At 38.3% G+C, this 27,005-nt stretch overlaps 1 protein-coding gene across 10 annotated transcripts in view; it reads left to right on the plus strand.

Moving 5' to 3' along the window:
- The window catches only part of EVC2 (EvC ciliary complex subunit 2), a 64,999-nt gene that overhangs the window by 23,823 nt on the left and 14,171 nt on the right, over nucleotides 1-27,005 (plus strand). For 7 of the 10 annotated variants that reach the window (XM_074541741.1, XM_074541747.1, XM_074541744.1 and 4 more), the window contains 7 exons: nucleotides 8,434-8,758; nucleotides 11,279-11,518; nucleotides 14,541-14,716; nucleotides 20,901-21,060; nucleotides 21,543-22,003; nucleotides 24,937-25,141; nucleotides 26,428-26,550. In XM_074541741.1, coding sequence (XP_074397842.1) covers nucleotides 8,434-8,758; nucleotides 11,279-11,518; nucleotides 14,541-14,716; nucleotides 20,901-21,060; nucleotides 21,543-22,003; nucleotides 24,937-25,141; nucleotides 26,428-26,550 — 1,690 coding nt within the window. The remainder of the gene's footprint in view (nucleotides 1-8,433; nucleotides 8,759-11,278; nucleotides 11,519-14,540; nucleotides 14,717-20,900; nucleotides 21,061-21,542; nucleotides 22,004-24,936; nucleotides 25,142-26,427; nucleotides 26,551-27,005) is intronic. The other 3 variants (XM_074541742.1, XM_026792588.2, XM_074541743.1) reach the window with 2 other exon arrangements.

Here is a 27,005-nt window from a genome sequence, read left to right on the forward strand (position 1 = left end):
AAATAATTTTGTGACTGTTAAGAAGAACAAGATCAAAGATTTTTTTTAAGCTCACTTCAGCATTAATTTATTTCAGGGATAGTATCTAGCTAGGTTGAAAAAATTTGCTGGACTATTTTCAGATACATTATGTATTAAAAAGGTAAATATTCTTGCAGACCTTTCTAAAGGTTTATTTTTATAACAGGTTTATTTCTAAACCTATAAAACAGGATTTGTTATCTTGTTTGAATATGTGTCTGGGGCTGAAGCTTTTTAATGTTTTTATAAAGTTAGTGCATATGTCTCTTGCTTCCTTTTCTTTCCTCAGTTTCTATTTTGTTTACCTCTAAAGAGGCAGAGCATTGCAGTGAATAAAGTAGATGCCCATTAGTCAACACTCACTAACCTGCTTTACCTTCTAAGCTATCTTTTCCTTTTCCAGGGTGAGGATAGTAGATAGACCGCAAAGGTGTCCACAGTTAGAGGGGTTCCTGCTATGAAAGATGATGGAAAGGGTGTTAAGTATTTTCAGCCAACCAACATCATCTTGCTTGTATGCTAGCTTGGTAATCCCTTCTGTGTGTTTTGGTGCAGGTATGTTTCATTTTTGTCTATGTGACACACATACAAGCTTGCCAGCATAATTGATAGCATCCTTTTCATTGTGCTCTCACGGTTGGAATTATTCTGGTCTTTCAGATACAGATGACAAAAATACTCTGAAAAGTAAGAGCCACATGTAGTTTTATTCTTTGCAACATAAAGGTGTTCTGTCTTCTAAGAAGTGACAGTGCCAAATTGTTTAGGAGATACATCAGGAACATGTGTTCAATATTTATGAACAGGGACAGCTTTGGAGTGTAGACAGTTTACAGTGTCAGGAGGATTGGCTACAGAACAAAACATACTTTTAATGTTTCATAAGGAAGTTTCTTGGTTACTCATTTTGTGAATTTTGTCTTAATAAGTCATATCCTTGATGTACATTATGCAGCAAAATAGCTTGGCTTTTATTCTCAGTAGGTTCCTTGCTGTGTGTATTACTGAATATTGATTTCTGGGCAGTGAGTACTAATGAGGGGAAACTATATGACTTGGATATTTGACTGGCATACTAGAAGATCATGCTCAAAAATGTTGTGGGTCTCTTTTTCTGTATGACTGCAGGAGAATGTGAAGAAAGCTGAGCAATTTGGGTTTGTGTCCAGTGTGATGGAGCTTGACCATTCTCATAGTCTCAAAAGATACAAATGTGTTAAAGAGAACTTAATTTCTTTAAATGGCTTTTCACTACTACACCTTTTCTTTATAATCTTCATTTTGTAAGCTGTGCTTCCTTGAGCTTGTCAAAGCTTTAGCTGAATATGTACCTGCTTGCTGGTACACACTACATACTGCCAATTGTTTTAGTAAATGAGTAAGTAATATGTGTATATTGCAGCTGATTTTTTCCTGTGGTAGAGGACACTGAGCCCAATGTGCTAGAGAATAGGATCAAACTGTCTCCAAAAAGCCTTGATAGAAAAATAAAAACAATTTACCACAATCTTAGAAGTTCACTTTTTCTTTTAAAATCTAATTTTCTTGCTGTACACACCAGTTTGATTTGCTATGGAACGAATGTGCTATTTTTTTTAAACCTTGAATTTAAATAGAAAGTAAGAATTAAGAATATTAAGGGATTGGAAGTGACGTTAGAGATCCTCTAGTCCCAGCCCCCCACCATAAGCAAGGACACGTCCCATCAGACCAGGTTGCTCAAGGGCTTATCCAGCCTGGCTTTGAACACTGCCAGGGATGAGGAATAAATGATCATGTTGTCATAGCACCTACACTTGACTATTCCTACACAGAAAATGGTGAGAAATAGTTGCATAGTTAGTACAAAAAAATTATGAGGAGCAAAATTTCTGGTTTTCATAACTTGGAAAGAATATAATTAAAAGTTTTAGAATTTTTGAAGGGAGAGCATATTCAGTATTCTCTTTTTGTGAAATGTGTACAATGCAGGAATAGAACTAAATAGTGATCATGTTGATATAAGATGCAGTGAATGCTCGCAGTATGAACTCTAAACCCTGCATATGTGGTTCTGTGTTATGAATGCTGCTAGAAACTTCACAAGTGTGTAAACTATACTTTTTTTTTTTTATCAGAGATCAACTGCTTAATATATTATGGGAGCCTGTAAGACTAGGGAGCTGAAGAAAACAAGTAATTTAAAATTGATGAATGCATATCTTTCGTCATCTTAAGAATGCCACTTTTCTTTGATGTTGGCTAACTATGAAGTGTTTAGAATTATGTGGGTCATTTCTGCTGTCTACCTGGAACAATTTATCTCATCCAGAAGAGAGTCTTGAAGTTATGCTGTTCCTAATGCTTTATTCCATATAATTTTTATTGAAGATTGATATGTCCTACCATTTCTGTCATCTGAATACTCACCCTGCGCAGATAGATCAGAAGAATCTGAGGAAATCATAGCAGAGCTGGAAGCTCCTCAGGCATTCATGCATAATGCATATAGCAATAATACTTATTTATTATTTTGTGAGTGTCCAGGCTGAAGTTGGTGTTTTCGAAATCAGTGGTGAAATGTCTCATCAGCAGAAGCAGAATTGGAATCTTTCATACACTCTTTTTGCATAGTATCTTTTCTGAGCAAAGGAGTGAAATAACCATTTTCTGAACTGTGTTGCAGCAGCACTATTATAGGTAGATGTATTTTTTAAATTGATTTTCTGAAGATTGCCAATTTTTCATATTTCTTATTTTCTGCAAGCAATGCAGAGGTTCTCAGTCTCTTAAATGCTGAATTTTAAAAATGTTTCCTAAAGAGATAATTGTAAGAATTGAAATACTCTCTTTATATTGCTGTGGAGAATTAAAGGAATTTGGTAGGTGAAACTGCTGCCAGAAAGTCTAATGCATAGACTTTCTATCGGGTTTTCATGAACCTTTGTTTTCTGAAGAGCTTCTGGTCTCAGCTCAATTTTTCATCTTTTTCTGTTTTTTAGTTAGTTATTATCTCTTGGCTGTATGTCAGGAATCCTGGTTTTGGTTTTGTCAGCATTCTGACTTCTGGAAAGCTAAACTTAACCTGTGACTCACCCATGTGAAATCATCCTTAGATAGTGCTCATGTACCTTTCTTAGCAATTTCATTTACTGCTCTGATGTTTGTGTTCTCTGTAAGGCTGCTGCAGGAGCTGTGCTGAGTTCATGCTTGGCTGTGTAAGTGCTGCAGGACTGATGGATGAACTCCCCCAGTTCAGAGCTGGCAGCAGGCCAGTACAGCTACTGGTGTATGACAGAATATTCTTCAGACCTGTGCTAACACAGCCTGGCAGCAGGCAGGGACCAGGGAAATGCAACACATCCCACTCTGGCTCAGGAGTGCCAGAAGAATTTGGATTTGGGCAGTCAGTAGCTGTGGGTGGGTGTTCAGACCTCATGCCATTGCCTCTGCTTCTACTTTAGTGCAGTTTGAGTCTCCTGCAGAGGTTGGTGCCCTGTTGTGCTGCAGCTCTGTAAATCCCAGCCCTGAAATGTTTACAGCCTCTGTTGAGCCTGGACCCAGCAGAAGAACATGGAATGCAGGGGAAGGAAAAAGGATGGGAGGTGTTGAAGGGAGGAAGGTATGGGGCTGCACAGAGGGGTCACATTGACATTCTTTAAAAAACCACCAAGAAAGCCCAACAACAAACTAAAAAGACAAAATACCAAAAGACAGCCCAGCTTACTGATGCTGTATTACTAATCCCTCAATAAATGGATAATTTGTGAAACAGCACATCAACAGCTTTTGAAGACCTCTAATGCCCATTACGCTCAAATTGGCTTTCTTTATTTACTGTGACTAAAGCCAGCACTGCAGGAAATGCTTTCTTTGTGATTCTTCTTGTCTGACTCTTTCTCCATCTTCACTCCTCTGAAGTGTGACAAGGTAACATAGACCATAATGTCTGGATATTGTCCTCCCATTTCTTTCCTCATTGCAGCTGTCCCATAGTCACCCACCGTGCCCACGGCTACAGGATGTGCTGCTCTGGCTGTAACAGTGGATGCCACAGTGCTGGGGTGCTTGTCTGTCTGTCTGTCTGTCCTTCCCTCTTTCCGTTCTCCTCTCCATCCCGAGTTGGTGCAGCTGCTGTGCCTTAGGGCTCTGAGTCACTGCTGAAGTGGAAACAGTGGAGACAAAGTGTCCACAAATGTCTCTAAATTACTTAATTGTATGCTTTTCAGGAGCCTTGTGTATGTGAAGCCGTACTTTTACAGAAACAGCTACAACAGAGCTCCACTCTGCTCTGGATACTTTTGTCATACTTTTGATGCTTTTGTGCTACTAATTAGCTTCCACTGGCAGAGGAGAGATGAGCATTCTGAGAATGACGGGCTTTTCTGTTTTCGTGAGAAAATGTCATCGAAGGGAAATTTGTTTAATGCTTCTCTTCCTTTTAGACTTCAGAAAGTTGCATTACAGTAGTTTCTTAACTTTATAAATTCAGAATTAGTTTTTAAAATGTGTTTGAAAGCCATTAGTTATTTTTAGGGCTGTTAAATTCAGCATCTGTAAGTTCTCCTATTCAAAAATTCTGTGATTTGAATAATAAGTAATTTGAATAATAAGACTTAAAGCCACAAATACATGGTCGTTAATGAGAGGTTTCAATTTTTTGTAGTGTGTTGTGTTTTGGTCTGTCTTTTTTTGAATTAACTATATTTGGTTTCCTGACCTCAGCTGCTTTCCTGTATTCTTTCATTAGGTCTGTGGGGGACATCACTTGCTCAGGAACTCTCTCTACTTCTCTGTGTTTGGCGTCTGGGATTCTCCCCTTCCAGATCTCTCTAATAGATTTTTAAAACCTCCTTCTCTTCAAGTGAGTGAAAAAGCTTTGCACTTGCTGTTTGAAGTTTCATTTTCTATGTGTCAGTTCAGTTTTCCCTCCCCTGCCCTTTTGTGTTACCTGCTTTCTGTACTGTTCTCATCCTTTCTCTGCATGCTTTGTCCAACAAAAGCTTTCAACTTTTTCATCAATAGGTTGCCATCAGCTACCTCTACTTCATTAGCTTTCATGTTTCTATGATGCTGAATATGCTCAGGAAGTGAGGCAAGACCTTTTAAACATCAATTACTGTAGCAAGCAGAGTGCAGAGCATTTAAAGCAAATTATGAAATGTACCTTGGCTGGAAGGAGACTGAGTGTCAGGCTGGAACTTTTTTTCCCTATGTGATGTGAAACGTTTAATCTGGTTGATTGTAAATATTGTTCTTCTGAGGGACTTGAATGAAACCAAATGAAAGCATTCAGTTTATTATATGTACAGGATTCCTGCTTTACTGACCATTGGTGTGAAGCAGCATGAAAGGGGTGCCCTCAGCTTCTCTGTTTTGAGTAAAGAGCCTGAAGCAGGGTTTCTGATCTCTGTGATGAGCTTGTCTCATTTCTGCTGGCTGCTGTATGAAGCTCACAGACCAGAAGCAGAGCACATCAGATGAAGAGAGCTTTCATGTTTTTACAGCCACAACCTTTCTTCAGCTGCCACTGCCAAAAGGTGATGATGTGGGTGCTGTCTTCAAAGATGTGACCTGGGAGAGCTATGGCTTATAATGACATTTCTCTCTGCTGATACCCTTGGAGTTCATAAACTTCTCTTCCATTGCCTTCTTCACCAGTGTGCTGTCAGGAAAATGAAGAGTGTGAGTTGCAGGTTAAATACACCTGAGATCCCAGGAGCCTCATTATTCACTTGCTGACACAGCAGCAGCAGGTGATTATTACCATTGCTCCTCCTGCATTTTGCATCATGTGGAGTTACTGGGGTACTGTAGTTCTCCTTGAGGGTGAAAAGGAGCATGGGAATCTTGCTGGAAATGGAATCAGGTTGAGTCTGTAATGACTTGCAGCAAGTAGGAAGAAGTGCTGTGGGAAGACTGAGGGAAAGGACAGGAAATGTTCTGATGGTGCTTCATTTTGGTTTTCGTTCTTGGTGTCACTGATGAAGAAGAGTGGAAAAATAACAGGGAAGTGGGTGAGGAATAGCTTTAATCTTCTTTGAGGCATGCTTTAAAAAACTCCTGTATTTGTGATGAGGAATAAATTACATGTTATGAACTATGTAACAATGTGGTAGAGCTGTGAAGTGTTACTTTCCAAGGAGAGGTGAAGAATTCAGTCTTTCACATCTCAGTAAGAAAGGGTTAGAGGGTGCTGGGGCAGCCATCTATCATTGTATGCTTGAAGAACATAAAAATAATGACTAAGCAACTTCTTGTTCTGGCAAACAAAGAGAGTTGAAAGTTGTAACTAATAAAATTCTGAGGATGAGGCATTCTTTGGAGAAATTACCTAGTGGAACAATTGATTAAAATGTTTAGTTCTTTGTTAGGGGATGCTTGAAAGCCAGGATGTTTCTCACAGAAGACAGATATGCTCTAATTAAATTAGAGGTGCTGAACTTAAAGCAGGAAGTAAAAAAGAAAAATAAATCTCGTGGCTTGGATTTTACAGGCTAGTAATGAATTTGTGAATCTATGAAGGAAAGCCTCCTACAACTGCCATACAGTCATTAGAGAAATAATATAGCAAAAAGCTCCCATTCTCTGATTCCTTGTTTTTGATTAAGTGCATTTACACAACTGTTTTTTTCAAGTTGTCAAAAACAGCTTGATAATAGCTGACTGTGTCAGCAGAAGTCCTGAGACTGTAAGCAAAATTACTTAGGAGAAAACACACATCCTGTTACCTTGATCCTGCCATCACTTGCCCTCTTTCCTGGAGCAAGAAGGACTCTCCCCAGGGATCAGTGCCCTGAGGTACTTTACCGTGAGTGTAGATGAACGTTCCCTGAGAAAGCCATGTGCCTCCAGCTGCAGTGTCCATCTGTTGACAGGACAGAGAAGCTGGATGCTTGGGTTCCCAGGGGATATTATAGCAAATATTAGCTCTTAGAGGATCTTCAGGTTACTGTGAGAAATGTTTCAGGCTCATGGTACTTCAATTGCAGGAATTTCTGTTCCTGTATATAAAGAAGAGGGGGTAAAATGTAAGAGGTTTAGCAGCTGCAGCCAACCAGCCAGCCTTGCAGCAGATTGCCATGATGAGGACAGCCATCACCAGTGTGTTTCTGTGGTGTGGAGAAATTGCAACAGAAAATCAGTCTGTGGTAGATAATTACATTTCAAAGCCAGTCTCCCAAATACTCTTCAAGTATTTGAGTCATTGTGCGAAAACAATTCCACCCCATCAATTTCAGGATGGGGAGAATACATCTCTTGTGCTGTCAGGGAGGCAGTGATGATATGTCAGTTGTTTACTTTTAATTAAACTTTACTTGCTTTCATAAGGAAAGGAAAGTTTGACCAAAAATCACAGTGTTTCTAGATTTGCATATCTTCATTTATACAATTCTGAATGTAGTATCATTCCACTCTCTTGCAAGTCTTACCAAGATCTTTGCTATAGATTTGAAATTTATTCTTAGATTTTTCTGCAGAAAAATTAGGCCAATAATTTAGTGTAAGCAAAAAAAATGGATGAGTTTAAGCCCCTAAAAGTATCTTTTTAGGTCACAAAGAAATTTGTGTACACATGGTCCACACACAGAAGTATACAGTGTTGTGTATTCATCTAATTTGACATGCAGGAGCATCCACTGAATTTTCCAGTGTGAAACTGAGTTCAGGTGTAGAATTTAGAGTAGTTACATTGTATATGAAATTAGAATAATTATAATTCCAATTTAACTCTACAGATAAATGAGAATGTATTTATATGCAACATAACGTATTGCATTTTCTAAAAGTTCTTGTATTTCTATATGGTTTTAATCTCTTTTCTAGAACTCTATTAATGTTCATGAGAGACAGATACCAGCTATTTTATTTGTATTAGCATAAAATTGAAACTGTCCCTTCTTCCCTGCAGAGAAGGGAGTACACCAGCCAAGAATATGAAACAGTGATGTATCAATCTAGATGGGTCAGTGAGTTTAGAACTATTTTACAGTCAGTAAAATTTATAGTCTATTCAGGTGCCCATTTGATCTGCTTCCCAACAGAGATAGCAGGTTGGTTTTGTTCCTTTTTTTTTTTTTTGGTGGGGAGGGTGTCAGACATTTCTATTGGCTTTTATCTGAGGGAATGTTTTGAGTATTAGTAAAGAAAAGATTTTTCTTTTCTGTCCGAAATGGAAGTGTGGACATACTTAATTAAAGTTGCTGTAGTAGAAGTTGACTCACCCTGTTGTTGAATGAATAATTACTATCATGATTAATAAACTCATATACTATGATATTCCTGCACATCTCTGACTGCCATTTCACTACCCAGTATTGAGTGAATCTAGATGCAATCTGGAGATTGAATGCTCTAGATACCAAGATCTTGTTTTCTGACAGAAATTTCCCATAATCTGTGGTTTCTAACAGTCCTGATTACTTTGCACAGTTTGGAGGTTGCCAGCCTGACACGGGCAGATGCTGATCTGGAGGCCAGTCGAACACAGATCTGTAAGGAGGTGATTGCTATGATGTTGAAGAACATGGTCTTAAATCACAGCCTTTTTCCTCATGTGGAGAAGAAGATAAGTTCAGTTTTCAAAAAGCTGTTTCTTGCAATGGAGGAGGAGATTCAAGAGGAGTATGAAAGGAAGATGGTGGCTTTAACAGCTGAATGTAATCTGGAAACTAGGAAGACAGTGGAGGCTCAGTGCCAGAAAGCACGAGCTGCAAGTGAAGAGGCTGAGGAGTTAATGAAGAAAATTAATGAAAAGGTAAATCTGGTTTTAAGCCAAGATATTTTGCATCATAGGTAGTTTTATGGAGATGTTTTCTCTTTTAGACTAGAACAGCTTAGTTGTCCTCCTAGAAGAGTAAAGATCTACAATTAAATGGGTTCAGAAATTCAGATATCACAATCAGGGTAGTTATTAAAAGAAATTGTGTTTAATTCACCAGAAAATGATTTTTTCTCAAGACAATCTATGACATCTGAAGACAAAGGGTTGTCATTACCCTTTTTGTTTTGGGTTTTTTTTATAATTACTTATGTTATTCCAAAGTGGTGTGCTTTTATTTACTGTATTTTACTGCAGCACTTTCTGAGAGTTCAGACACTGAGGTAAATTTTGTGCATTCAGAGCAGAACAAACTCCCTTCATCATAAACCTTACAGTCTAGGTAAAACACTTCCAATATTTATGTTCTGTTTTTGAAGAAAATTAGAATATAAGCACAACCAAGGGCTGATTTCCCTCTGAAATGAGTGAAGGCAAGCAGAACAATCTGTATTATAGAGCGAGGAGTGGACTTTTCTTGAAAATAGCCTTTTTGTAATAAATAAATAACTGAAGTCAGGGTAAGATTCCTTATAATGCTGCAGTCTCCCGTGTCTTTTTTTGAGTATATTGGATGTTTACAATAAAACTGATTTTTCCCCACCCTTTATTATTATTTTTAACAACTTCCTGTGGCTTGGAAGGATTCTGTTAAGTTTTGAGTATTTCATCTCTGTAAGCTTAAAATGCCAAAATGCCCCAAGTTGTTTTTTCATATTTGTTAAGAGGGTGACTTGGTGGGAACAAATAGTACAGTTTGTAACTGGTGAGGCTTTGCTTCTGGATCACAAGTGGTATGTGCATATCACATACCCATAATTGTTTAGGTCATTTATGACAATTCATGATTAAAGTTTTGACACGAGAAGTTTTTTTTGCAGACCCATTAAATGTACTCCAGTATGCTGAGGCTCTCAGGAAGTACTTTGCTTTATCAGGCTGTGGTATAGATAAAATTAATGGTACAAGGCTAGTGAGCCAGTAGAATTTCTCTGAAATCCAGTTTCAGGTGGATTTTAAATTGTGACTCTGTGGAGCTTTCCATGCCTGTCCTGAACTAGCACCTAGAGGTGCGAGAAACACAGGAGGTGGGAAGGAAGAGATACTTGTGGGCACCTTCTTAAGGATGAATTGAACTCTGCTGGAGGCTTTCTCCTTCAGTTGGACATAGAAGGAGCCTACACCTCACTGAGACAAGTCCTGCCTTTGCAGAGAGAGGGCCCTGACTGAAACTCAGTGTGTGAACTCACAGTAAATATACTTTCACAAAGTGGCTTTGATATGTATGAAATGTATTGCTGTTGGGGCAGTCTGATTTGTACTGAAAATCCTGAATAGTAGGAATCAAGCAAGCAATTAAGGCTAGTCCAGTATCTGTCCTGATGCATTTACCATATCCTATCATTGCTGTTGACTTTTCTGTCTCTAGAAGGACCTGGTTTTATATATGCCCCAGTGCAGAAGGACATGCTGAGTGTGAGGGTTGGCTCAGCCCATTCTCCTGGGCAGCACGTGTACTGACACCCAAGGGATGGCAGTGGGAAACAACTAGAGCATGAACCTCCTCCCCTTCTCAGCCAAGACATAGAATTTCTATTCCTTTTTGATTAATTATTTGCTGCCTGCAGTGTGTCTCTTGGGAAAGAGAAATGAAGTGCTGAGGGCAGTTCTCCTCAAGATAATTGGTATGAAATTTAGAACAAGACTGACATTGTGACTTTTAGGTAGCTCTGCTGGCATAAGAAGCATTCTTTGCTCTGTGGGACATGTATGTTTTGATTCTATAATGACTTTATGCCATCTGAGATTAAAACTATGAATATGTAAGTCTTACTAGAGAACTAAGAGGAAATATTTCTCGCAAGGAAGCTTTGAAAGTAATTGACTTTTAATACTACTCCATGGTTTGTAAATGTAAATCTAAAGCAATGCTCTTGGATTAATTTGTAGAAACTGATGGTTAAAGTAGGTCACCAATAATAAAAAACTTATCAAGATTTTTAGTAGAACAGGGGTTTTTTTCTAATTTATGTTGTTTTTAAAATTATGCTTATTATTATTTAACTGGTATGTGTTATATGAGTCTGAGTCTGTTTAATTTTAATAGGATTTCAGGATTGGTGAAACCTAAAAATTAATTTAATATATTATCTTTGTGTTGAATTTCATGGCATTTTATATAATTTATGTTTTATAAGACTTGTGAATTTTAAAAGGACTTTATTATGCCTTGGAAGTGATATCTGGATTAGAAACTGGCAGCTGTACAGCCCTGCCATCCAAACAGGTGAAAACTATACAAAGCGTACACTGATTCAATATTAGCCTTCACATAAACCTGAAATGACAGCAACTAAAGTATTTATAAAATTTATATGAGCTAGTAGCACTGGTATTTTATAATATGTTGAATTCTGAAAATCACTTTTGATGCATTTATTTCTTTCTTTTCTGCAGCCTGCTATAGAATGCAGAAGTCTTCTGGACAAACTTAACAGGCTGGAGCAGGACTGCCTGAAGAGGTTCCTTTTTGTAAAGCAGGAGGAATATTTTGCAAAGGCTTATAGAGAGCTGGCTGTTACCCAAAGAAAGGAGCTCCATACCATCTTTTTTACACAAATAATAAATGCCACTTCAAAGGGAGAACTGAAGGTGGAAGCAGCTAAAACATTAGTTGAAGGTTACTGTAAAGTACAGGTAACAGGATGATATCTCCATTCCTAACCTAAAGACAAAGTATAAACCTGCAGTAATGTTGTAGTGTGTTGTTAAGTTTCTTGTATTACTCCCCCATTATGTGTATTGTTTCCCCCTGTTCAATGTAAATGGTTCTGCCCTCCCCAGTTTTCCCGCCATTAGCTCTACTGTCAGTTATGTTACTATGGTTACCCCTGCCCTTGGTTGTGTCAGTTACTTAAGTTATATAGTTTCTCCTCCCCCTTACCTCCTTATAAGTAAACTTTTCCTCAGTCACCCCCCACTCCTCCCAGTTTTCCAGAACCTACTTCCCTCTGGGGGTTGTGGTTGGCTGAGGTCCCGGGGCCCCTCCTTTACCTTGTATTTATTGGTTATCCCTGTATGTCAGTTATGTTAAGTTGATCCCTTCACCCTTTCCCACACAAGGAAAGGAAGGATATTAGGTGGTGAGGTCTGGCCCCAAGTCTGGGGATACAGACCCCACAGGAGAGGAAAAACAAAAAACGAGGGGGTGAGGACTGTCCCCAGAAGGAGAGCAGTGAAGAAAGAGGGAGAGCACTGCCTGGGATCAGCCCTTAGAGGAGAGAGGGTAGGGAGCGGTCCCCAAAGCAGGGCATGGGCTCCTAGGGAGGGTTAAAAAGACAGGGGGGAAGCCGCTGAGAGGCCCCAGCTCAGGGCCAGGGCTTACCTAGTCCGGTGGTGGCACAAACAAAAACTTGGGCAGTGGTCCTCGTCTTAGAAGTCCTCCTTGGGTGTGGGGAGTAACGACTTCTGATCCCCCGGGAGCGCTATCCCTAGAACGGGGTCTGCTACTACCGAGGGTAGTTTGGCGGCCAGTAGAATTATAAAATCCTGTCCGCGGGGTCCGGTGATCTGGCGTCCACTTGTCCACTCAGGGCCCCACGTTGGGTGCCAATCTGTGGCGAGGTGTAAGTGGCCCAAAGGGTCAGTGTCTGGCTAGCTGAGGGCAGGGGCCAACGCCCAGCTGCAATTCCCTACCAGCACCCCTTGGTGTCAAATGGCCTTGGGTGGTGCTGGCTGCGGACAGGCTCTCGCTGCTGAATAGATGAGGAAGGAGCAGGACACTTCACCGGGGGTTAATGTCGGTTTATTGGTGTTCCAGATGAACTAACAGAGGAGTAACCAACCAGGGGAGTGACCCCGAGGGGCAGGAGAAGTAAGGTTTTAAAGAAAGGGGGTGTATAAGGGAGGGATTTACAGAGAGCCAATGGGGAAGGGTGAAGGGATGAACTTAACATAACTGACATACAGGGATAACCAATAAATACAAGGTAAAGGAGGGGCCCCGGGACCTCAGCCAACCACAACCCCCAGAGGGAAGTAGGTTCTGGAAAACTGGGAGGAGTGGGGGGGTGATTGACTGGGCCCAGGGAGGAGGAAAAGTTTACTTATAAGGAGGTAAGGGGGAGGAGAAATTATATAACTTAGGTAACTGACACAACCAAGGGCAGGGGTAACCATAGTAACATAACTGACAGTAGAGCTAATGGCGGGAAAACTGGGGAGGGTAGAACCATTTACATTGGACAGGGGAAAACAATACACATAATGGGGGAGTAATACAAGAAACTTAACAACACACTACAACACAGTAACTTTTGAGAATTGTTTCAGGATTAATGTTATCACTTTCATAACAAGCTTTCATAGAAAGGATTTTAAAAAATTATAATGCATTCATTATGCACATGTAGACATCTACACAACTGTAATCTTGAGGTATATTCACATGTTCAAAACCCCCTAGGCACCAAGTGCTCTTATATACTTCAGAAGATGTACTGAGCTCTTCAGTCTAAATATGTAGGTTATTGAAATTGTGGTATGTCTGAAGTACCATGATTATGTATTTAAGAGAGGTTGAGTATCTCCAGGTTCTATTATCAAGGGGTGCTGATGGAGAGTATGTTCAGGAGTTAAGTTTTGCTTTCAGCTACATTTTAAACCTCCTGCAATAGAGTAGGTGAAGTTATTTCCTCATGGTTTGCTTTTTTTTGTTTGGTTGTTTTTTATTCCATTTGTGTTGAAAGTTAGTACTCTGGATTACAAAAGTTCTGGAAATTCTTCTTCTGCCTGCTTCTTGAACAAGAGTATGATTGTTGTGGTCCTGCAGATTGAGGGAGGAGGTTAAAAAGCAACATCTGGAAAGTAGGTGTCAGAGTGTGTAAGGCCCACTCCTAAAACCTGATGCACAACCTTGTATACAGAAGCTACACATGGGCCACGGTCAGAGGGAGATGCAGCAAGCACTGTGCAGAAGATAGTTAAGCATCTAGATCAAAGAGGTAGAGCAAGTGAAAAAAGGTTTGACTGTTTTGGCTGCTCAGACATGGGTCAAGTAACGAGCAGACCTTGGCCATTTATGCTGGCAGAATGTCTGCTACAAAGCACTGTGTGCCTAACTCTCGTCTCTGCCCAGACCCATCTGTAGGCATTTAAACCCTTCCTGTTTGCCACTGTTGGAAGGGGGAACTTCTAAGCCAGCCTGTGTGCAGTCGGCTTGGCTTTCCCTATGCTGTACTCTACATACATGGAAGAGTTGGCTTTGAAGCCAACTTATAGACACCTTTGAAGATGTGCCCCTTTATGTAGTTATATAGTACATTGTAAAGAACAGTTCTGCTAACACTGGCAGGGTTGCATGTATATGTAATAGTATGCAATAGTGAATATCTGATCAAATCAGATGTGATCACCTGTTAACTCAGGGCACTTAGGACATGCACTAACTGTTCATGAAAGTACACACAATATTGAGGTTATCAGGCCAAAAGCTCTGAACTTTTCTTTTTTTTTTTTTTTTTGTTGTTGTTGAAATAACCATAGTCATTTGATGTGATCATTAGAGTTTAGTTGATACAAGCTTATTATTTTACACTTGGAGGAGTTTTTAAACTTTGCCCTATTAATGAACAAATCTTCTCTGACACTCACAGGTGTTAGCCAAAATTAGCATTGCATCTAATTAAATGTTCACATTTGTTCATATTCTTTCCTGTAGGGTGACATTGAAGAGCTAATGGATTTTTTGCAAGCTTGCAAGAAATATCATCTGAGTAAAAGGTTTTCTTACAGAGAATATCTTATAAGTAAGATACAGTCAAGGGATTCTCGTGTCTCTGCTCTTATAAATGCCGCAGCAGCCCAGATACGGAGTCTCATTAACGAAACAGAAAGGTAACGAACTCAACTGTTTCCTTGTCAGCCATTTGACTACGTTATCTTACAGACAACAGACTCTTCAAGTCTTTTTTCTGTGTTACCTAGCAGGAGAGATGCATAAAATGTTATCTTTTAGTTAATTCTAAGGAAATATTTTGTGACTGATTGCCTTTGTTAGTTAAATCCCAGCAGGTGCTAAGGTGAGGTTTTGTTGTCTGTGTCTGCTTTGTACAGCACAGAGATGAATTGCTGGAAACATATGTAGTACCTGATTGTAATTCTGAGTTCAGTGGGAACCAGACTCATGTAAGATTGTCAATGTCTTTATACATCCATTATTTGTGTAAATACTTGTAAGTCATGTGAAAACTCATGCCAGAGTCCATTGCAACATGTACTGGTGAAAACCATTTGTCTGCATGCTTTATACACAAATATCTGGATTTAATGGCAAAGAACAATTTTGATTCACGTGTGATTGAATGTGTTTGAGGAGCTGGACATATAGTTTCTCTTTTTGAGCTGGAAATTCTTGAATATTTTCTAAAGAAAATAGATGAAGTTTATAAATAATTTAACTAGAGGATTTTGACTAGCAGAGAATACACCTGTTGCAGAAAATTAAAAGTTAGATATCAGGGAAGTAAAAAGTAGACCTGGAAATAAACTGTTGTAATACACACATTTAATTTATTTGGGATATCATACCAGACCCAGGCAGACTGAGTACTCTGTGATGGGATACTCAGAATCAAGGTAGAGAGGTAGAAATGGTGACCCAGCAGACACACAGAAATGTAGGTATTTAGAATTGTATGGCTGTGAGGAGCACTGAGGGAGACATTGTGCTACTACCCAGGAAACTGTGTTATTTTGGCATATGGAGAGATTAGTGAGGAGCCTGCCAGGGCAGCAAAATAGGTCAGTGTAATGATAAACAACCTAGCACTGCTGCTGTAGGTCCTGTGCATGCAGCTTTATTTGTATGTTTGAGATATCTGTATTGATGTCAGTCACTGACAATATGTGAAATGTGCATTAAGAGAACTAGATGAACACTGGTCTTTCAGGTGTGTTTTTTTCTTCCATAATGTCAATTTAATTAAAAAGTAATATAGTATTAGGAAGCAGGAAGTCTGTTAAAAGCTATCAAAGATTGCATCTGTTGATGTGACAAAATAATTTATCAGGGTGTTTAGGTATCTTTTCCTTGCTTTTCTTTTTGGTTGTCCTGTGTTCTGCCTCATTGGAATCATAAAACACTAAGTTTATATTGAATCATCCTGAGTTTAGCCCCCAGATTCATTGAGCAGAGAGCTTCTTCCAGTAGTCTTGCACTGTTTTGCTAAGGTCTGCAGCTGTGTGGCTCAAAGACAAAATGTCCTGGAATCAGAAATATAGTTCAGACATGTCTTTCGCAGAGAGTTCCATCAGTTCATGTCTCTCTTTGGAATTGTATTATAAGATCGGAGATGTTTTCTCTGATGATTTGGTTATGTCAAAAGCCTTTGTGAGAACCTCACTGTGTGACCATTGCAGTGAGCAAATGGGACTTCTTGAGCTGGAAAAATCAGTTTCACCCATTGTTTAATGCCTGTTATTGCACTTACCAGTCACAAAACATCAGCTATTAAACAGAAAGGAAAGGCATAGTGTTAGTTAATCATGGATCTCATGATTAACTCATGGATCTCATCCCCAAAGATGTATTAAATGTATTAAAAAACTTTCCAAACCCCCCTACACTTCCAAAAGCAGCAAGTATTATTATCAAGATGAGAAATTAATTTTTCTAGCACTCTCCTATAAAACTTGCAGATTATGTATTGGTTGGTTGTCTGTGGAGAAAGGACATGTGCCAATAGTTGGAGACATCATTTGGAGGGCAGCAATCCCATGTGGCTTTCTGGGCTTAGAGCTAGTCATTTTCCTGTAACTTCCCACACCTGCTGCTGCAGTAATTCCTCTCAGACAAATATTGGCCAAACTCTTATAATTCATTCTTTAGCTGGTGTGATTATAAAACTCCAGAATGTAGTATCTCAGTTTATTTGCTACTCTTTTGTTTTCTACAGGCAAACTCGAATAGCCTAGTATAACTCACGAGAAATTCATTATTACGTAACATAGGCTTGTATTTCAGTTTCTAACTGGAAAGTGATTTTGGGAATGTTTACAAATTGGAGGACTAAAATTTGAGCAGCAAGAGCAGTCAGGTCTAAACAGTACTTTAAATTTGTAACCACAGTATCCTTTTATTTTTCACTTTATGATTGAATCTGCTTGCTAAATATAGATACAGCTCTGTCTTAATCTATTTTTTCCAGCTTTATAATAGAGTGCCTTAAGCTTACTGTTACAAATGGAATTCTAAAATACAAAACTTAAATGGAGAAGAGAGAAAATATATAGATTAGATATACTACAGATAGATGCAGTGATAAACCAGCAGGTAGATATTGAGGGGAGAAGTCTTTTTAAAATGAAGCTTGATTAGTATGTTTAAAATTTATCCAATAGCAAGGCAATTTCAAATTAATGTGAAAAGGATTCTGTGTGGCTAGAAATGAATGTTATAAAAAAAAAAAAATAAACCCAAACCAGTCCTAGGGAGGGCTGTGAACATTTTAAATGAAATAGAGCAGCCAGAGTTTTCATGTTGTATTTAAATAAAGTGTCCCATTTGTCTGGACTAGTATTTCAGTACTCAGTGTCTTTTGAAAGTCAAGTGTCTGGACTGCAGTGCCAGAAAGCAGGAAAGGAGAATTTAAAATATAATCTGTAATTATCACCTATGTAGCCATCCCTCATGGATTTGAGGGATGGCTACATAGGCTCTTTATTTTTTTTCTTAAAGAATAATGGGAAAAAGGGCAATACTTGAGGCAGTGTTTATCTTGGATTGTTCTTGCTATCAACAGAGGTGCAAGGTTCTTGATGGTTTTAAACTATAATATTGGTAAAACACTGTCTTATTCTTTTGCCAGTATCTTCTTGTTCACAAGAAATGTCTTTCTTCTTCTGTCTCTTAATATTGAATTCAGTTCTTCTGACTCATTAGATACAAATGGTTGCAAACTTGTTCATAAATTTCTCCCCAAACTTAATTTTTTTTAAGACCTCAAGGATTTCTTGTGTACTGTGTTTCTAAAATGGTCAAAAGATTAAAGCAAGCACCTTATGCTGGTCTTGTTCTTCTTAATAATCACCATTTATATGGACCTTGTCCATAGAGAGTTTTCCAGCAATGTCTTCACTGGACATCTGTGGAAGTCAGCAGTAATGCATCAGTGTGAAGTTTTCTAATAATCTCTTAAAACCTTTTTTGCTTGTAGCGCTCTGCTATTTAGGGGAGGCATTTATTGCCCTAAATTTTTAACATGAATTGTGTTCTGGACAACAGCAAGATGCCAATTCAGCAGGTGAAATCCTGATGTAGCTGGAGTAGCATGGGCAGAGTCATGCAGGTTGTCTCTCTGTGATTTCTGTATGGTGATGTGATTCAGCCTCCATGTACATTCAGGCCTGTGCAGCTTTTCTGCTTCGTATCGATCTCGCTTTTGCTTTAGTGATGCTCCTGTTCCTTTTCAAGCTTTCATGAAACAATTTTCCTTTGCTGGGGTCCAGCATCCCAGAACACTGATTCCCTGTAACATCAAAGTCCTGCTTTTTACTTCAGTGCTCTCTGTATTTGCTCCTTAATTTGTTGACTTTCATTCAATACAGAGGAGTCAAGGTCTCTCTCTGATTGACCTGTGATGCTGCTGCTGTTGGCTCCACGCTTCACCTCTGTACCTTCCTTGGTGCTCACTGCCTTTGGGAGGATTTCCCTTTAAACATCCTTGGTATTACCACAGTATTCTCCTTCATTAAAATTCTCTTTGTTCAAAGATATGTACCTGCACATTTCTTCAGTGATTAAATTTCCACTATGCTGAGACCAGGCAGTTTTATCATACAGTCTATACTATCTCATTACCTTTCTTCTCTCCTTTTGTTTTGCATTTCTATTTGGATTCCTTTGAGACATCTTTTATTCTTAATACTGTGATTGTTTTTATATTGTATTTTTATGAAACCAGAAATGAAGATGTCTCGCCAGGATTGAGCCTTTTAGGAATTACCATAACACCCATTAATATAAGTTTGGAAATAAATAGACATAGGGCTTCTGTGATGGGATACTGCATCACCTGCAATTTTAGCTATGGACATACTGGATCTCTAAATAAACCAACTGAAACACTGTAGACCTTTTTTTTTAAATCCTAAAAATAGGTAGCTATATATCATCTTCCTATCATTCTGTGTTGCATGACTTTTCTTAAACTTTCATTTGCTGTGTGGTTCCAGCACATCTATCTTTTTCTATTGCAGACTGTTTTCTGTGCTCTGGACAGCGATTTTAATTGGATGTAGCAAGCCTGCGTTTATTTCCTCAGTACAAAAAAAGATGAAGGTGTTAAAAATAATATCTTAGTTATTATCTTTCCGCACTTTCTCACCATAATTAATTACCTTTATTCACACATCTTTTGCCTTGAGTTCAGTCAAAAAGGAGGGAGGGGACTTAGAGTTACCAAAAAAACCTTGGTGCTGTTAGGGAGGTTTTGACATAACACTCAATTTTAAGATTGATTAGTTTCAAGGCAGAAATTACCTGGCCAAGAATGATGCTTGGTGGATTACTCTCAAAATACTGAAAGGTATTTTAATCCTCTTTGCAGATTAAAGAAATGCAATAGATAGACTTTGAAAAAGCTCTGCAAAACGAGGATCTGTTTTGTTGACATGACTGTGATAAAGCGCATCTGAATTTCTATCCAGCACATACATTATCTAGGAGTGGTGATTCATGGCTTGCTCAGATAGTTGTGGATGCTTGAGCAGAAGATGGGGAGGTGTGAATTACGGGTTCTGGCCACCCTGGTTACAGTGCAGTGGGTGCAAATAAGCTAAAATTTGGTAATCTTCTGCTTTATTTTAGCATTTATTTTGAGGATTTTGGTTGGAATTAAGTTGTCACAGTAGCAGTAAATCCTAATAAACCAAAATAAGACTCTCCTTTCTGGAGAAGGGCTTGCTTACCACATTTAGATACAACCTTAATTTAGGAATTGGGCCAGGTATTACACTGGAATGAAACCTTGAAAGCCTTGGATTCATCTGAGTCCTGACTCTGTATTCTTTGAGAAATGGGGACTGGATAGGTAAATTAGAAGGTATCTGTATAACATCCAATTTCAGGTCAGGAATTGGTGCTTTCAGTTCAAAGTCTTGTGTTAACCTTACGACACCACATTTTGTAAGTTTGCTGTGCTTAATAGAAATTATAACTCACAATATCCTACAGCCCGGTCTGAATTAAGATGTTCTTTTATTCTTCTGTTGAATAAGAAAGATTTGGGGAACTTGTAATGTAAATGTAATAGCAGGTAAGCCTGAAATTCAATTTGAGTTTGTGGAGGTGGAGATTTTTTTTAACTGTTGCAGCCACTGTTGAGATCTTGTTTTCTCTTTGACATTAAATACTGTAGCAACTAGAGGTAGACCATAGTGTTGAACTTCCACTTGAAGCACTGTGGGCTTATGACTGACAATTTGCTGTTTCAGATAATTGAATTTTGCTCTTATTTTGATTTTTTTATAATTCTTCTGATGTAAAATTAGTAGAAAGTGTGACTATAACTATTTTGTGGATATGATTGCTTTGTCTATTAAAAATAAAGTTTTTTTTACTTGATTACATACTTTAAAGAGAGTTTTGTTTTAATAAGGAGAAGGAATTATAAAAAACATAAAATGGCATTTCCAGGGCATTAAATGAAAAAAATTAAATATGAATAATATATAAGGTTTAAAATGTCTCATTTGAATATCACATTACAAACTGATGTGTAATTGATTTTGCACTTGCCTGTCCTTCCCATCTGTCCTTTCTGTCTATCCTTCCTGTCTATCCATCCTTCTTCTTGTTTCTTTTTATACATCTTCACAAATTGCCTCAATTCTGTGCTCATCTCTGAGATTGTCCTCTGATTATCCCCTTCCTTGTTTGATTCTCCTGGGTATCACTGCTAAAGAAACAAAGATCATTCTTTGTGTCCATTTTGCTGAGCCTTTTATGGTGCTAATTGCCTCATATATCCTTTTGCTCTTAAGAATTTGGGATAACAGCCTTCAAACACTGTTATTTCAGAGCAGGTCATCTACCTGAAAGTCATTTGGGAATTCTGCTGGACCGAGCTGAGGCTGAAATTAATTTTGTTAAACAGAAATTTGATCATGATTTAAAACAAGAAAAGCAGAAGCTTTGCCAGAAACTCATTACCAAACGAAGGCGGGAAATGCTGCAAAAGGTAATTATTTTCCATGTTTTTATTTTCATAGGGCTTATAATGAATTAGAAATTGAATTAATGTAAAAATAAGATGTAGTTCTTATAGCAGAGGTCAGCACTGCCAGGAGCGTGGTTTAAAATAAGTGCCAGTTGGTTTTAACTGTGTACCACCATATTTTGTATTAGTCATGCAGTAATTCATAGCTGTGAAACCACATGATGATGCATTTGTTTAGATGTTAGCTCTTTTATCTAGCAACAGTCCATATTATCACAGCCTTTATATCTAACGATAGTCAGAGTTATCACAGACCTCCTAGGTGCTCACAAAGCTGATCTGTTGAGGGCTAGGTGATCCTCCGGGCACTGAAAAGCAGTTTCGAGAACATGGAAAAGAAAGAATATGAAATTTTGCATTGCTATGAAATTCATACTTGAGGATCTAGAATTCAAGATGTTCTTTTTTTAAAACTTTGTTCCTCCTTTTGGTAAATGAATCAGCAGAAAGAGCATCAGAAGGAGCAGCTGTCACTTGGAGACCCCTTCAAAACTACTGATGAGATCTCTCACTACCTGAGACACTGGAAAAATCTTCTGAGTGACCACACCATTGAATTTGAAGAACTTACTGAAAAGCTTGACAATGAGGCCAGTGAAGAGCTGAAGGAGCTTCTATTTAGCCTGGCAGAGAAAGCCATTGAGGAGCTTAAACGTGTTCAGTGTGGAGTGGTTGTGCAAGAGCTGGTCAAGCTCAATGTGCCAAAATTGTTCCTACTAGAAGTTGTGGAGGATCACAAAAAAGAGATGGTGGTTAAACATGCACAGCTTGAAAGGGAAGAACATGACAAGAACATGGCTGCTGAAGAGCTGCTTCAGCTCACCAGGCAGAAGCTAAGCCAAGAGCTGGAAACTGGCATCTCAGAACAAAAGAAAATAAGGAGCTGGGAACAGTCAATATTCATGTAAGTATCTCTCTGTACTCTTTTCTTAGTTACTATGGCAAGTAGAATAGAACTGGGAGTTTTCACACCTGTTCACTTGTTATTCCTAATGATAGTTCTCTGTTGGGCACTTAAGAATTGTTTTTTTTTTTAATCGCTCAGCCCATGCAGTACCAGTGGGTGAACACTGCAGTGGAAATCCTAGGAAGCAGCAGTCTTGAAGCTAAAAATGTGAAATAAAGGTTTTATACTTCCATTCATTCTATGGGAGGTATCATTTAGACATCTTTCATTGTTATTCTCAGTCTGTTCTTTGAGTTCCCACACTTTGGAAATGCCAATTAGCATGTCAGACCTAATTGGCCCCAAGTCTAAGTTGAATATATTTCTTCTAGCCACAAGTGAAGCCTTACTCGTCAGGTTTGGTTTAAGCTTTGGCACAAAGTACACAGTGCAGTATCTGCCTGTCCTGCTCATGGCTCCACGTGTCGGACTGGGCTGCTGTGGCCTGGGGACAGTGTGTCCCTGGCACCAAGCCCTGAGCCAGACAGGCATCATGGCCCAGGCAGAGCTGCAGAGAGGAGTTCTGGCCCCTTGTTAGAAAGTGTTAGGGCCATTGCTGCCTGCTACAATGTGACCCTGGGGAGGTGGGAAAGCAGGTGGTGGCCTTGCCACAGCTGGGAGACCTTGCACAGGGAGAGCCCATGGCTGTGGCCAGGAGTGGTTGTGCCTCTCACAGTGGGCAGAAAGGTCCCTGAGAGATCAGGAGATGTTGGTGAGCATTTCTTGTTAGCTTTCAAGTACATTTATGTCTGGTTGTTTGATTGCCTGAATATTTGCAGTACTACATTTCCTATACAATGTCTAATTAATAAGAGACATTGTTAGAGACATGGGAACATGAAAAAGTAAAATTGCAGCTTTAGGGGAAGCAGCTGCAACAGGCAAACCTATAATAAGCTGTGTGGCTCTGAAGAAAATGTACCAGGCATAAGAGATTGAACAGGGAGGGAGAAAAAAAAAAAAGAAAAAAAAAGACACTGGTAAAAGTTTCTCCTTCATACCTCTTCTTTAAAGCAAAATAGATTTGTATGGGCAGTTTTATCCAGACAGAATAAGTTTTCCTGCCACATACTATAAAACCATATAACAGGGGCATAAAAAGAAACTTTACCAATTGCATTTGCTTTGCTGAAGAAGAAAATTCCTTTTTTTCCCATTGTTTTGGTTCTAATTTCAAGGGCTTTGTATTTTATTCAGCATTTTAAATACTTTTCTGTGAGTCATTTGTACACATTTTCGAGCTTGTCTTAACTATCTCTCACTTACATTGCCAAGAGCAGACCTGCAGGAATATGGAGGTAGATTGTATGACCTAGCAGGACTTTACTGTTTCTATGTTAGTATTCCATAATAACTCTGTTCCAACCTGCAGTGTGCCAGTCATATTTGTTAGATGCTATCATTATTTGGAGCAGCAGTAATCTGTTTGGTTTTTTGTTTTTTTTTTTCAGTAAAATGCAGGAAAATATATACAGAAAATGCAGCCACAACTGTCCTACCAATAGCCCCTTAGAATCTGTCATGGTCTTTTTCCAGTCCACTGTCTGTCAGTTATGATATTTTGCTGACAGATGCCAGCTCTCATGTTTATGTTCTCATCTGCTATCTAGTTTGCAAAAAGCATTATTTTGAACGATACTTTTCATTTTTGTTGCTTATTAAAGAGACCATGGGTTAGTCCAAAATATTTGTGAAGATTGTTAATGCTTACAGTCCTTTTTAAATATAGACATATAACAAAACTCTATTTGCTGTATTTATCCTATCTTTCTCTATATATCTATGTATGTGGATTTATGGCATGGTTTTTCTTCCATGAGTCTAAAACAAGATGACAAATGGTTAAGTATGCTATAAATGATCTGGACTAGTTAGGAGTAGTCTTGTCTTAAAGTAAACAACTTTTTGAAGGGAAAAACTTCATGCATTAGAAGTTTTTAACTGTTCTTTTCTGATTCATTAGAAAGAAAAAAGGATTTCTAAACTCAGATATTTTAGTGAAATGATGAGGCAGTATAGGCCTGGTATACATTAAATAAAAGTATCAGTACTAATGAAGCATGCAGCATAATACTGTTTTCAATGAAAAGTCCTTTTTGAAAAACATACTGTTCATATTTTTAATACAAACATTTTTGTGGAATAAAAGAAATTTCCAAACAAATAAAAGTATGGGTTTTTTTGTGAAATATTCTTAAGGAAATAAGATACACAAGGTGAGAAGATGAGTATAGTCTATGGTTAATCAGAGCTGAGCATGCTTTATTTTGAAGTAAACTTCAGCTTGACCCAATGATCAGTTCCTTAGAGATCTGTGTTGAGAACCTTAATTCTGCAAAATGGGAACTTTGAGTAATTCAAATTATTCTTAAAATATATTGTGTTTTTCAGACTGCAGAGTGCCTTTTTACAATTAGCAGCTGGAACCATTGTTATCTGTTGATCAAAGCGATGGCATATGCATTTATAATAGGGAGAGATTTTATTTTATTTTTTCTTGCTCAGTAGCTGTGGCTGGTAAGTGATGGGAAACAGCTCAGGGAGGCTTTATGGGAAGCTTTTATCTTGATTTCAGCTGAAGCTCAGTGTATTGTCTGAAGAGGTGGAAGGATTCTATGCATAGGAAATGTGCTAAAAATATTAATTTATTTTTTAAATATTCAAAAGCTGTTTTCCTTTGAAAATGAAATTTTACAGTCCAGGAAGCTCTGTATGCAGAATTTAAGGTAACCTCAAGAGTATTTTGTACATGGTGAACAGCTAACTGATATATGAAATAGACCAAAAAAGGATGATCACTCTGTGTAAAGTGTTTGTGTGCATGTCTCTTACATTTTATGCAATATTGCCTAAATCACTAAACAGCAAATGGCTCTTGTGCTTTTTAACAGGCAGCTTCTATGTTTACCCCTCTCACTCTCAGAAGAGGAGTTGCTTAGAATGAGGCAAGAGTTGCACTGCTGCTTCTCCCAGGTGGACAGCAGCTTGGCTTGGCCCAAGATAAGAGCAAGAACCTTGCTTCAGGCTTTTGAGGTGGAGCAGAGGGACACTGAGGTGCTGAAAGTCGAGCAGAATTTAGCAATGACCAATGAACAGGTGAGAACAGTGTGGGATCAGTGTGGGGATGTGGAAGGGGATCCTGGGGGTACCTGTGGCTGCTGGCATTGGCTGCTGATCTGGATCTGTAGCTTCTTCACAGGTACAACAGCAGTGTACACTTCTCCTGTCTGCATGGACCAGTGGGCTTGAAGATAATTGTTTGGGCAGCAGTTGGATAAATAGGTGCTTTTCACATACACCTGTGTATTTCTGTTGCTTTCGTGAAAATTATGGGAATTTCTGAAAAAGACCCTTCTACATTGTTTTGTCTGTTTACAAAAATAAAGTTCCTGAGTTAGATGGCCTTTCTTGGCAAGAAATTTGGCATGATTTATGTTTTCTGATTGCAAAATATTTTAGTGTATGCAGGCAGTTTGGTGTTATTTCCCAAAATCTAAATATGTGGAAGATGAGGCTTACTTAAAGTTAGAGAAATATTTCCAACAAGAAGTCTATCTGCCTATTGAATCTAGCCCTTTATAAAGAACCGTGTGAGGGGTGTTTCATTCCTTCAGTAAAGTGCAAAATCTCTGGAATTATAAATTATTTTCAGTTCTTATAAAATATGGGAGCCAAAAATATTTCCTGTATTAGTTGTGTCTGAAGCCATCTTAAAAAGGAGGACTTGCCCTTGCTTTGTTTTGGTTCAATTATGTTTTCTAAACATGTAAATTATGCTGGGTTAATTGAGCTAGGAATTAGCCTAGTTCAAAGCCTTAATAGTTTCTAAAGTACTAAAGGAGAGAAATGACTTTGCAAAACCTTACAGTTGAACAGATGTTATCATTTCCCCAAGAGTACATATACTTAGTTGGTATTCTTGTAAAGAAATAGAAAGGTCAAGAGTAATTTGATTACATGGAACGGTGCTTCTTAATATTATCATGGTTCATTTGTGATTCACAGACTGTGTGTTGAAAACAATGTAGATCTTAAATTAATATTCTTTGTTCATTTTTAACTGAGCTGAGGAGACAATGTATCAGTTAAAATCTTCTCTTATTATCACTGCTAAAGCTTGTTTAAAATCAAATTTATATGCTATGAGTTTTCATGGGAAGGATGAATATATAATTCTACTTAAAAGAAATTTTTTTTTAAATTCTAACTTTGTCTGAATGTCCAAAATGAATGTTCTGAATGAATAGGCAGCACCTTAATTTCAAATGTACTTTCTCAGTGAAAGTCATATTTTCCAAGTTTTTGATTATAAGTAATAATTTTAACATTATTATCTTCATATACCTCTTACAAATAAAGCATTTTTGCTCATCTTGTTACAGCAGCATTCTAAAATGGGAAAAACAGGATCCAGGAATAAACATAAGTTAGATATTCTGAAGAAATCTTTACAGGACAAAATTTTAATTTATGAAGACTCAGTGAAAGGTGAAAATTTGAACAGGGTAAGTACAATCTTTTCTGGACTGAAGTTGAAACCTAGATCTTTAGTAATTGAAGATTGACAGCATTCTATCAATGTGAATAAGAACCAGAGAAAAAAGGTGTAAGGTATAGTGGCATGATGCATCTCCCTACCATTGCCTGCCTTTATCAAGATGTTGCATTTCACACTTAATAGTTCTTGCTTTGTTTTATTTTTTGCATCCTAGTTACAGAACTGGTTTCATGTCTCACCCCTTTTTCTTCCAATGGTTCTGGGGCTTGGTGTGTGCAAGATTGCAAGGCTCCCCTAGACCTGTGGTTTTCTAGGAAGGCTTTCAAAACATGGAAGGTGCTTCAATGCATGCTTCAGCTGAGCAGCATTTAGTTCCTGGACATCTGCTAATGCTACTGAAAATCCAAAAATGGATTCTTAGATCCAAAAGGTTTTTGGGTAGGGTCTGAGTTTATTTGTATA

The sequence above is a fragment of the Zonotrichia albicollis genome, chromosome 5, assembly GCF_047830755.1.
Source record: "Zonotrichia albicollis isolate bZonAlb1 chromosome 5, bZonAlb1.hap1, whole genome shotgun sequence".
Taxonomy (NCBI): Eukaryota; Metazoa; Chordata; class Aves; order Passeriformes; family Passerellidae; genus Zonotrichia; species Zonotrichia albicollis.